The following is a 12,276-nucleotide window of genomic DNA, read 5'->3' as shown; positions in this document are numbered from 1 at the left end:
ACACCTGAATTATTGGAGGATCTGGGCAGGTATCACAGAGCAGGTACAACCTACCCCAAAACAGGCCAACTGCGCACAATGGCCCTCGAGGCCAGCTGGGATCCTCCGGGCCAATTTCCTGAGTGGCAGCCACAGCCTGCCCTGCGAAGTGGGACAGCACCCCCTTGTGTCACACCTCGGAGCATTACATTTTGAAGCAATTGCATTAGAACAACTTGAGTTTTTATTTTTTCTCTATTTCTGGGACTAGACCAAGCTAAAGCCCAGCACGCCCCACGGGGAGGCTCCCACGGTGGCGCTGGGCTGCTCTGGTGTCTGTAAAGGCTTGTGGTGTTGGGGCCCAGCTCAGCCCCGGCGGGACCCAGTCCGGCTGGGCCTCCGGGGCCTCAGGGCGACAGGAGAGTCTGGACAGCAGGCCGCTCTTTCTTCTTGTGTTGGAGCCCCAGGGCCCGGGCCACCAGCCTCCGGGCCACCGCCGCATTTGTCTGTGGCCTCTCCTTCGCCAGACGCAGGAGCTCTAGAAGGGAAGCCCCACGGTGGGGACCTGAACTCAAGGCCACCTCTACCCCCGTGACAGCAGCCTGAGGCCGTGTGAGCCAACCTCTAATGTCCTGTGGCTGGGGCCTGGGGCCCAGCTGTGCCCACAGTGTGGCGAGATGCTCACAGGAGGGGCCTGTTTAGGGCTCCCTGAGGGGTCCTGACCCAACCTGTCACCTCCAGCACCTTGTTTCTGTGTCTACAGTAGGGTGGGAGGGTTAATCCTGCCACCTCCTTGCTTTACAGGGTCCTTTGGGAGGGAAAGCAAGTCCAGATGGGACACCTGGAGCTCTTGGACCCACAGACAGGATATTGGTTGTTCCACGAAGCCGGGGACAAAAGCCATGTAACCAGCCCAGAGCAGGGACAGCCTCAGCAGGCCTCTCCCCGGCCTGTTTATTACTTCACAGTCATGGAAAACTGGCCCTAAACACCCCCATGCTTCCTGGGAGAAGAGGAAAGGGGAGGAACTAACACCTATTGGGCACCTTCTGTGTGCCTTTAGGGCTCCAGGCATGATCTGCTTCCTTTACAGAGAAGAAACCAACTCACATACCAAGTGACTTGCTCAAGGTCAACTGAAATAAGTGACAGAGCTGGGGTCACACCCAGGGCTGACCCCAAAGCCCAGGCTCCTGTTTCCCCTGCAGGACATGGTTTCCACGGCCCTCCAGAAGGAAGACCAAGCCTTCCCTGGGTGAGCAGAAGTTGCCACTCAGAGGGGCTCTCCCGCCCTCAGCACCCTCTGGGGAGGGGGGCACGGCCCCACTGGCTACCGCAGCCCAGGGCTTCTAAGGAGCAGAGAACTGAAAGCAGGGAACAAACAGAGGGGAAGACCCCAGCCCACCCCAACCAAACACACTCCCACTCCCGCAGCCTCCCCGCCAGGGACGGCCGCTTCCTTACTTGGCCTCTGTAAGGCTTTGAGTTTGGACTGCTTGGTTCCCTGCGTGAGCGGCCGGACCTTGAGCACTGAGAAGTCCCTGGTCAGGGCTTCGGCGGCTGCGGAAAGAAAGCACATCTGGAGCCACCCCTGCCTCCTCCCTCAAGGCCCCAGGACCCAGCAGCACCCGGAGCTGGTACAGGAGCACCGTGCACCCATTCAAAGCTCACGGCAGGGCTGCTCTGACACCACCCTGGCTGGGTAGGAGACAATTGCCACCTGCTCGTCTCATCCCCCAGACCCGCAGGCCTGCACAGGGACGCCCACACTCAGAGGACACTGCTACCCCGGCCGGTCAGGAGCCACACCAGTGAGGCTGTGATCCTGATGTCAGGAGAGGCAGACTCCCGCCCTCTAAAGCCTGGCACTTAAAACAAACACCTCTTTTCACGACTGAGACCCTCCCGGGAATGTGCACTCACCGCCCCGAGTCATGCCTGGCCGTGGAGCACCCCAGCTATTTACAGAGCACAGCAGGGCAGAGCTGGGAGGGCTCCAGGTCCGAGCTGCCCACTATTTTATAGATGAGGAAACTGAGGCCAGGGCACGACCTGCTTACACCACACAGTTTGTGGCAGAACCCAGGCGATGGCCACAGCCGTCCCCAGCCAGAGCGTATTCTTCCGTGGCACTGGCGGCCTCTCAGCCTCCCTCCTTGGAGTTGGAGTCGTCACCCTGCTCTGTTCCCTCCCTGACCGCTCAGGCTCTCCCGAGGACTGGGCCCCACCAGCGACAGCCCTGGTGTTCAGAAGGCCTTGGTCTGGGATGCCCAGCCCGGCGTGGGGGGTGTTGGCTACTCATAAATCACACCCAGAGTGAGCAGTGGCTGGCAGGGCAGTGCAGGAAAGTGGCTGAGGGGGACAGGCGCACTGGAGCCACAGCCAGGAGGCTGGTGGCGTCCCCAGCTTTAACGTGGGGGCTCTGTAACCTGGAGTGGGCCCTGATGTTCTGGGACCCTCAATCTCCCCATCTGGAAATTGGAAGTAAACCCGACCTACGCCTTGAGGCTGAAGTGAAAACCAAATGAGAATGCGCCTGCGTGAGCCGTATGAAATTGCCAGTATTCGTGTACTCCTGACCTATAAAAACAGTACTTTTCTATGGTTTCATTAAATATGGGAACGCCCCTAGGACTTGGCCCACGCCTGCGCGGTAAACATCACCCGAGTCTGAAGGCTTTGCACTGAAGGCACTAACACAACAGGAAGGCTTGTTACTTAAGACGTCACTATGGGCCTTCTGGGCCAGGCCCACTCGGCTCCCCAGGACTTTGGTTTGGGCCGTGGGGGAGCAGCGCCTGGGAGTCCACTGGCTCCGGCCTGCACCTGTGAGATGGGGACCTCCACCTGGGAAACCAGGGCTCCTTCCCTCCCAACGGGAATGAGCGAAAGGGCCGAGCCCACGGTGAGCCGCGTTACCTGAGGCCGGGCAGGGAAAGATGCCGAGAGCGTGCGTGTCATCCACCCACTGAATCTTGAACCCCTTCTCTCTGTGTGGGGAGGCGACAGGGCACTTAGGAAAGCAAGTGGTCAAACCCTTTCCCCTCCGAATCCTACAGGTAAGTTCCCTCCCACCTCCTGTCCTCAAACACCACGAGCCCAAGGCCAGGTCCCGTCTCCCCTGGGAAGGAGACAACCATTTGCAGCAAACTTTCCCTGAAGCCCATGTGGTCAGCTTCAGAAAGACAAAGGTCACCCCTGTTAATAGGTTAGGTGGGTCCCCAGGACTCAAAGAGCTTGGATACACAATGCCAAGGGCGAAGAGGGCTCCGCACAGGCCCGGTCACAGCCGGGCCAAGGGCGTGGGGTGTGAGGCTGGGCATGCAGGAGTCTCTGTGGTCAGGGACAGGGACAGGACCTCAAATAAGCACGTCGAAGACCCCGAGGCCTGTGAGAAGCTGAAACAGCGTGGGCCCACCCAGCTGCTCTGGTGGCACTGGCCACCCTGGCTGAGGAAGTCACCGGGGCCTGGTCCAGCCACAGGAGAGAAGGCCGTGCCCCACCCAGCTGCCCCCCGGGCTCAGGCATGGAGCACAGGGAGGGTTTTGGGAAGCAGGGTCAGGAAGGAGGGCTGTGCAGAAAGGGATTTTAAAAAGCCAAAGCAGGAAAAGAAAGGGAAAGTGGAAAAAGGAAAATGAGAATTAAAAAAAAAAAGGAAAAGAGGCCGGGCGCGGTGGCTCACGCCTGTAATCCTAGCACTCTGGGAGGCCGAGGCGGGCGGATTGTTTGAGCTCAGGAGTTCGAGACCAGCCTGAGCAAGAGCGAGACCCCATCTCTACTAAAAAAAAATAGAAAGAAATTATCTGGACAACTAAAAATATATAGAAAAAATTAGCCGGGCATGGTGGCACATGCCAGTAGTCCCAGCTGCTAGGGAGGCTGGGGCAGGAGGATTGCCTGAGCCCAGGAGTTTGAGGTTGCTGTGAGCTAGGCTGACGCCAACTCTAGCCAGGGCAACAGAGTGAGACTCTGTGTCAAAAAAAAAAAAAAAAAAAAAGAAAAGAAAAGAGAAAGGACAGGAGGACGGAGCCAAAAGAATCTGGGGACACTGAGGACAAGGGAAGTCTGGTCTCAACATGGCCCTTGTGGCCTCCATCCCGACCTCCACGCTGCCCCGCCGAGCAGCTCAGGTCACCCCGGAATCAGTTCCTGCACTGAGCTGGCCCGCAGCCTGCTGGGAGATGCAGCAGGGGGGAGGCGGGTGGACTGCCCTGTACCTTGAGACTGACGGAGGGTCTCACGGGGTCCTGGCAGGCATGTGGCCGTGCAGGGGCACCCGCCCAGGTCTAGGGCCTCCACAATGTGTCTATAACCAAAAATTTCAGCTCTCCCCTCCCCCAATCACAACCAGCAGGCTGAGCGGCCCAGGAGTACGGCGCCCAGGCAACACACCCGCTTTCCGCCTTTCTCTCTCATGCACGGGGGCAGGGGCAGGTGAGGGTCCCCCACTACAAAGGGATGTCGTAGCTCCTCTCCGAAGGCAAGCACCCTGCCTCCCCGGCCAACACTCACTGGAACTCCGAAAACGTCGCCAGCAGGTCCTCAGTCTTGAGCGCTGGCTCAAAGTCGTAGATCTCCACCACGTGGGCAAAGTCCTTCTCTGCAGGCAGCTCCTCCACGAAGGAGGACAAGTCCACGCGGATCTTCTCTATCTGAATCTCCTTCTCAGTCAGGTTGTCCATGATCTGCAGAGATCAGACCCTTTAGCAAGGGACGCTGACACACAGGGCTCCAAGCGACTAAACCACACTCTGAGCTCCCCAGGGAAGAGCGGCCCTGCCTGGTGGGCGTCAGGGCTGGAAGGTCAAGAACTGTGGCTTTCAGGGGAGGCCACTTACTTGTATGGGGTCCCCACTGGGTGACTGGCACTTACACACATTATGATTCATATAATCCTGAAAACTATATTCTGTATCCCTGCTATACAGATGGGGAAACTAAGGGCCAAAGAGTTAAGTAATTTTGGCTAAAATTGCACAGTCAGTAAGAGACAGAGCCGGACAAGTCCGGGATGTTCCCTTCCCTCGTGAACAATGTGATATTGAGCAAGTGTTTCCAGTCTGCGTATAAAATGACAATAAAAGATGCCCACCCTCCCAACCAAACCCACAGCCAGTCTCTGGGGCAGACACGGGGTTCCAAGGAAACGAGGTTTGTAAGACAAGGCTTCCAGCAGAAGAGTAATGTCCGTGACCAATATCTGCAGCAGGTGACCAAGCACTTGCACAGACATTCGATCTACGTTACCTTGCGAAGCATGTGTTACATGTTTGTTTCCAGATGAGGAAACTGAGACTAAGAAACGCAAAATGACTTGCCCAGGGTCACCGGCTCCTAAATGGTTGAGCTGAGACCCAGATCCACACCCCCATGTTTCCTAAGGGACCCTATCACCCAACACCCGGCCCTGCACCCCAGCCCCACCCTCCCTTGGTGCCCATCCGCCCAAGGCCACACCCACCTCGCTTCCGCCCTCCCTTTTCTGGGCTCAAGAGCCCCATCACCTCCTGCAGCAGCTCACTGTGATCGTCCTCCGAGCAGCTGCTGGGCCCCTCCTCTTCCACCTCTTCTTCCTCTCCCTCCTCTGCCGCCACAGTCTTCTCCAGCCGACTCTCCTGTCCCGCTTCCAGGCCCAGCTGCAGGCTGGACACAAGCTGTGTGGCCATCTCCACCCTGTCTCCCTTCCCTGAGGGACTCTTGGATCCTGGGGGCTCAGGACCAACCGGGTCCAGCCGTGGCTCATTCTTGCAACTTTGGCCTAGGCCCTTTAGGTCCTCTGTTCCCTGAGTCACCAACACAGGGAATCCCTGATCAGAGTTGGGGTCCCCAGCACCGACTTCTCTAGGCTCTTCCGGGACCCCAACAGCTGGGGGCTCTCCCTTGAGCCCTGGGGTAGAGCTCAGCGCCCAATCTTCCTGTCTGCGCAGCACGCGGGGCACATACAAAGGCTGGTCCGGCCTGCGTCCATGCCACCGGCCAGCCCGTGCACCTCGGGCACCAGCAGTCACTCCCTGGTTTGAGGTGGGCCGAGGACCACGGTACTTGCCAGGGTGGGAAGCAGGAGGGCGGCAGGGGCCAGAGAGGCCATCTGAACTGGGTACCCTGGAGCAGGAACAGAAAGAGGTGGTCGGAGTGTGTGGGAGCCCAAAGGAAAATGGTTTACTGGAGCCACCTGTCATTCAGGTGTGACGCTCAAGTCAGCATTCGGCAGAAACCAAAGCCCAAAGGACCCTCAAAAATCCCTTAGGCAGGCGTCATGGTGGAGGCTGAACGCCATCCTGGTAACCCGAATTAGAGATGGCTGGATCTCCCATTACGCACCAGGTGAGGTAAATACTTGCATGTAGGAGCTATGCTATTAGAAAAACAAGTAAATTTGAGCACAGGATCAAAGTCATTGCCATAAGATGCTCATCCTGAGAGACGCACATGGGAACAGAGATGACTGAACGCCCACCAGGGGCTTCTCCGCTGCCCGGGTCTCTCTGGATTGCTGGGCAGATGTTGCCCCCGACTCACTACTGAAATTGCTCTCTTTCTCTCTTTTGACCCAATATGTACAGCCGAATTTGCCAAGTGAATACCACAAACAATGCGGTCTACTCCACTGCCGAAGCAAAGGGCAGCACTGACTTTAGGCAGCTGGGGCTGGGGACAGAGACAGCAGCCCTGGTCCCCGCCAACCTCTGCCCTCCCAGGGGCTGACCAGGTGGCCCGACCAGCCACTCACAACTGCTGAGGGCTGTCCAAGGCGATAGGCTACACACCTGATGTCCAGGTGACAGATGACCGTCCTCCTCTTCCAGCCCTCCCCAACAGAGAAGCTGCTCAGGAGATCAAAATTCTCTGCTGTTCTGTGGATCAGGTACCGGAGGCGACTGGAGAGTGGGGGAAAAAGAAGAACCCTGGGAAGGGACGGGAAGGAGCGCTGAGCGGGGTCTGGGTCCAGCCCCTGAGGCCGGACTTCTACCAGGTCCACTCCCAGGTTAATTGTGGCTTAAGGTCAGCCCCCTTCTGCCCCACTGGGTCCCGGGTGGACTGCAGAGGAGCTGGGCAAGAGTGATCACAGGGAGCTACTGGCTCATCCCCATCCCCATGTCCGGCCCCTTCATCTGGGGGTGGGGGGGTGCTGGGAATTACAAAGGAAAGACGCAGCTGGAAGAGGCTGGCAGCAGACGCTATGAAGACTAAAGGCCAAGGTCAAGGCCAGCTGCCAGCCAGTTCCCTGGGATGCACCACCCGGGCGAGGGGCACAGGTGGCTCCGGAGCCCCTGCCCCTCCCAGCGGGGCGGGCGCCCTCACACCGCACACCAGCCTACTTCGACAGCTGCTGCTGCAGCAGGAAGCGGTCCAACTCCTCCTGGATCCGGTGGACAAAGTCATTCTCGGCTGAGGAGAGGAAGACACCGTCCAGGCAGAGAAGGGCCAGGGTGACAGGTGGGAGAGCCTGCAGGAGAGACGCGCAGGGCCGCAGATCAGGGCACAGATCCTGGACCCACCATGACCCCGCAAAGTCGGTGGCGAAAGAGCCCTGGAGACCTCTGGGTCCAAGGTCTCTCCTTTGGCAAGTGAGGAGACAGGCTCCGCGGCGGGGAAGTGACGTGCCAGGGTCCCCCCCGCCAGTCGATGGCCCGGGAGGGGTCTCCCGGCTCCTACTCAGCGACCCTCCCGGGGTCTGCCGTCGGGGGTGGCCTCGCACGCCGCGCTGCGCTCCGCCCCGGTGTCCACGGGCTCTCGGGGACGTGCCCTGCGCCGCCCAGCCGCCCCTCCCCACCCGGGAGCCAGGGGCCCCGGCGATCGCCCCCAGGCCCGCCGCGCTCACCGCGACCGTCTGCGCGTTGCAGCCGCCCGCAGGGTGCCCGGGGGCCAGCGCGCCCGAGAGAGGCCAGGGGCTCTGCGGAGGCGCAGCACCACCGCGCGGCCTGGGGGAGTTATCGCAGAGAGGGGCGCGTGCCCGGCATCTATGGGGATGGAGGGGGTTGGGGGCACCTGCCACTAACACAAACATCACCGCTTCTCCCACAGCGACACGCCTAGGTATTACATTCACTGCAAAATCGAGCCCCAGAAAGGTGAAATAACTTGTCCAAAGTTGCATAGATACTAAATTCTAGAGTCTTGCTTTGAGCAAAGGTGCATCTGATTCCAGGCTCAGCTCTGCGTTTTTTCCCCCAGTGACAGCACACTGTCTTCTGGGATCATTTAAGTTCAGCAAACACTTCTGAGCGGCCATTAAATACTATGTACTACGCAGTGGCAGTGCTAGATTTTCCCACTCACCTCCCCAGGGACTGAAGAGAGGAATGAGGAGGAAGGAAGTTTCTGAACACCAAGTATTCCTCACCCTCTGCCCATCACGGCCCTTCCTTCTCCCTCACTCATGGGGCCTGTAAAGACGTCTAGTTCACACGGCAAGGTCACTGACAAGGTATGCTGGCTTGTGGGTAACTGGGTCGGGCAGGCACTGTCATGGTGACAATGCCAGCATCCACCTTAAATGGGGCCTGAAATTCTTGCCATCGGACAGTCTGTTGGGTGGGCTATTATATATAATCTAGGAGACCAGGGTTGAAATTATAGTTCCCTGAAAAATGTTAAAAATGTAAGCACTTGGCCATCCTAAATCCAGAAGCCCAGAACAGCCCAGAGCAAAGCAGGGCCCTGAGCTAAGGGCACTTAAGACACAGGTTTTGGTACAGGGGCAGGACAGTCTGAGTGGGTCCTGCAGTAAGACACAGGCAGGATGAGGGAGAGAGAGATGTCCCTCAAAAAGTCGACTGGGAAAAGAGACCTGGGGACAAAGAAATGGAGAAAAAAATAAGATGCATTTTGCCAGCCCCACCCTATCCCCATGCTGGCTTAATGGCAGTGGGGGCTGGCGCGCAATGGCACTGTTTAATCTGACCAGGCTCCCTTGCCCGGGAGGTAGGCGGCTGAGAGGCAAGTCCACTTAGCAGATGGACCAGAGATGACCAGATATGACCTGGGAGAAAAACACATGCTGGCCCAGAAAACAAAGGCCCAGCTTTCCTAACAAAGTGGCTGTCTCTCTCCGAAATGGAGGAACAAACCCAAAACCCAGGAAGAAAACCCAAGCCCCCGCCTCTGGAGAGCAGGTTCACAATACAGGTGTCTGGCAAATTCAGAGCCGAGCTCTCAGAGGAAGGCCGCCCAGGAATCTAGTTTCTGCCACACCCTCTTTAGGTAACTCAGAGGCTGAACAGGCAAAAAAGGTTTCGGCACCCAGGCCGGCACCATGGATGGAGGTTATCTAGGGATGCCAGGTAAATGTGGGAAAGAAATAGAAGCACATCTGTCTACATTCTTTGGGGGCAAATAGCAGGTGGGGGTAGAATGGTCCCAATTCAAAGGCGAGTAGACACAACGAAAGCAATATAAAGGACAGGCAGAATTTCTACAGAAAAGAAGAAAGAGCACATTGGGAAAAAGACACAGGATAAGAATATCTTGGAAGACCGTTGAGAAAACAGAAGAAAATTTCAGTTAACAAGTGCTTCACACTCTCAAAGAAGTCAAAGAAAGCCTGATTTCCATGTTCAATGGATAGACAATGGGTTGAGATGAAAGGGAACTGTCAGAGCTATGGAAAGTCGTGAAAGACGCAATCATGTTCATCGTGGGAACAGCAAAAACTAGCGCTAACAATGCTGAGAACAGATCAGTGTTGCGGAGTAAAGGCTTACGAAAACCAAGATAATTACTATTTGCATAAAGCTTGCCAAACAAACTGCATTTTAATCTTCGCAGCAGCCCTTTCAGATGAAAATTATTACCCATGTTGTAGGGAGATAAAACGAGGTTTGGCCCAGGGGCCCCCAGCTACAAAGTGTAGAGTTGGGATCCTAATCCGACTGCCAGGCAGCCCCTGCTCTGAAATGAGATTAAGACTCTCCATCTTAGGCCGGGCGCGGTGGCTCACACCTGTAATCCTAACACTCTGGGAGGCCGAGGCAAGAGGATTGCTTGAGCTCAGGAGTTCGAGACCAGCCTGAGCAAGAGCAAGACCCCCGTCTCTACTATAAATAGAAAGAAATTGGCCAAACAACTAAAAATAGAAAAAATTAGCCGGGCATGGTGGCGCATGCCTGTAGTCCCAGCTACTCGGGAGGCTGAGGCAGGAGGATCACTTTGAGCTCAGGAGTTTGAGGTTGCTGTGAGCTAGGCTGATGCCACGGCACTCCTAGCCCGGGCAAGAGAGTGAGACTTTGTCTCAAAAAAAAAAAAAAAAAAAAAAAAAAGACTCTCCATCTTTAGAATGTGAATTGTCTTAATCCCATGGCCAATAGCCAGACACAGAAGTCAGGAATTAAATAAATTAGATGGCTCCAATCAGGGGGAAAGCAGCCTGGGTGTGTGCTGTAGAATATCACCGAAATGGGAGGTGTGATTGAAAAACGATGAAAGCACTGAATCCAGGGGACATGGGGTTGCAAACAGTCCCAGCTGAAGGGATAGACCCGGAGTTCCCCGCTGCCACAGCGACCCTAAATAACGACCCAGTGCAACTCTCTTTGCCATATGCAAGATCACCTTGGGCAACTGCATCCCTAGAGTCTGTGTCCTAGTCTCACATCTCACTCTAAGCAGCCACAACCCACCTGAGAGAGTAATATAGGATTGAACTGTCTACCCAATAACCTCAGCTTGCTCGAGATGACAAACTGTTCTCTTCACATTTAAGTGTCTTTCCATCCCAGGAAGGTAAAGTTTAAGAATGTCCCGTTTATGTTGGTTATTTAAAGTCCTTGTAATGTTCATGTGGTTTTGGCATATTAGAGAATCTAACGCATTAGGTGGTGATTCTAATTTAAAGGTAAAATGGGTATCAGACTTACAATTTTAAATGGGCAGATGTAAGAGAACTTGATTAAGTTTGTAAACAGTGTTATAATATTAAAGAGAACTGGCTTTACGATATTTTAGATCAATAACAGTTGTTTAAGTACAGCACACAGGAAAGTTTTGCTTCGAAGCCTGCTGGGTGATTCGTTTGATGTGTTTAAAAAGAAAATCGGGACTTCTGGGAAGATGAAGTAAACATGCTTTTTCCTATGCTTTCTACTAAATACAACTAAAATCCTGGATATTATATATAAAACAAACATAAGAAGATTCTGAAAGAAAGCAGGCCAGCTAGGGACCTTGGTTTTCGAGGAACGACAGAATGCTAAGTCCCCTTGGTTTTCTTTATGCCTCAAATCCTCAGACTTGGAGCTTAAAGAAGCCAGAAACTCATCAACAACAATGGATACGGACTAAAAAAACCCACAAAACCACAAAAAAGCAAAACTCCAACAAAATCTTTTTTTCTGTAGGCAAAGAACCAGGAAAGGGGCAGCCTAGCAGGACAAAAAGCACTGCAACAATGACTGCTGTACCCCAAACACACACCATCCCCACCCACACAGGCAAAGGCCAAGAGGGACGCCTAGACCATCACCTTTGGCAGGTTGTAATGAGCACCGCAACCTTTCCACCAAGATGATGTCGGAGAGGGCCAAGTAGGAAGCCGGGAGTTTCATCCCTCTAGGCAGTAATGAGCCCCCTTCCTTGCGATGTCAGTAAGACTCCTGGGGAACCTAGACGTCCACCTGTACCTGGCGGTAAAAAGGCACCCCTCCCCTTCCCTGCAGGGGTGGTGTCAGAGGAGGCCTCGTGGACAGACAGCAGGACTTTCACCCCACCTAGAGATGGAGAGGCCACCCCATCCTCGTGGTGTCAGTGAGGCGACATGAGGAGCATCAGCTGGGCATTTCTTCCCGCCCCCAGCCAGGACAGTGTCTGCGGAGGTCTAGCTGGGACCCAGAACTCTTCCTTCCCCCACCCCGCAGAAAGGAGGAGCTCCCACCTCAGGGGTCAAAGGGAGGAGGGCGGGGAGGGTGACTGAAAGAGTTACGGGAAAGATCCTTGTGTTCTATATCTTAACAGTGGTGGTCGACACATGAACCTACACATGGGATAAAATTATACTGAACTAAATATACGCACACGTGAGTGTAAGTAAAACTGGAAAAATTTGATTAAGATTAGTAGACTGTACTGACGTCAACGTCCAGGTTGTGATATTGTACTATAGCTTGCAAGATGTTACCTTTGGGAGAAACTGGGCAAAGTGTACACGGGATCTCTCCGTATTATTTCTCAAAATTGCATGGGACTCTGCAATTTTCTCAATAAAAATTCCAATTAAAAAAAGGAATATCAAATATTTGAAATTTATAAGTACAGCTGAAATGTTTAATAACTTATAAACATAAGTAAAACTGGGACCAAATG

The 12,276-nt window shown here is 54.9% G+C and overlaps 1 protein-coding gene across 1 annotated transcript; it reads right to left on the bottom strand.

The window, feature by feature from the left end:
* Positions 1–203: 203 nt before the first annotated feature.
* On the bottom strand, positions 204–8,334 carry R3HCC1 (R3H domain and coiled-coil containing 1). Its single transcript, XM_012662918.1, has 9 exons — positions 8,324–8,334; positions 7,802–7,940; positions 7,299–7,426; positions 6,747–6,884; positions 5,484–6,081; positions 4,492–4,664; positions 2,899–2,969; positions 1,444–1,539; positions 204–517 (listed from the first exon to the last, which is right to left on the bottom strand). Exons 1-9 carry the CDS (start codon positions 8,332–8,334, stop codon positions 387–389), a joined length of 1,485 nt encoding a protein of 494 aa, XP_012518372.1. The 3' UTR covers positions 204–386.
* Positions 8,335–12,276: the final 3,942 nt, after the last annotated feature.

The sequence above is a fragment of the Propithecus coquereli genome, unplaced genomic scaffold, assembly GCF_000956105.1.
Source record: "Propithecus coquereli isolate 6110/MARCELLA unplaced genomic scaffold, Pcoq_1.0 Scaffold79, whole genome shotgun sequence".
In the NCBI taxonomy this organism is placed as follows: Eukaryota; Metazoa; Chordata; class Mammalia; order Primates; family Indriidae; genus Propithecus; species Propithecus coquereli.
Note: the sequence above shows the minus strand (reverse complement) of the source record. Positions and strands in the feature narration are given on the sequence as shown.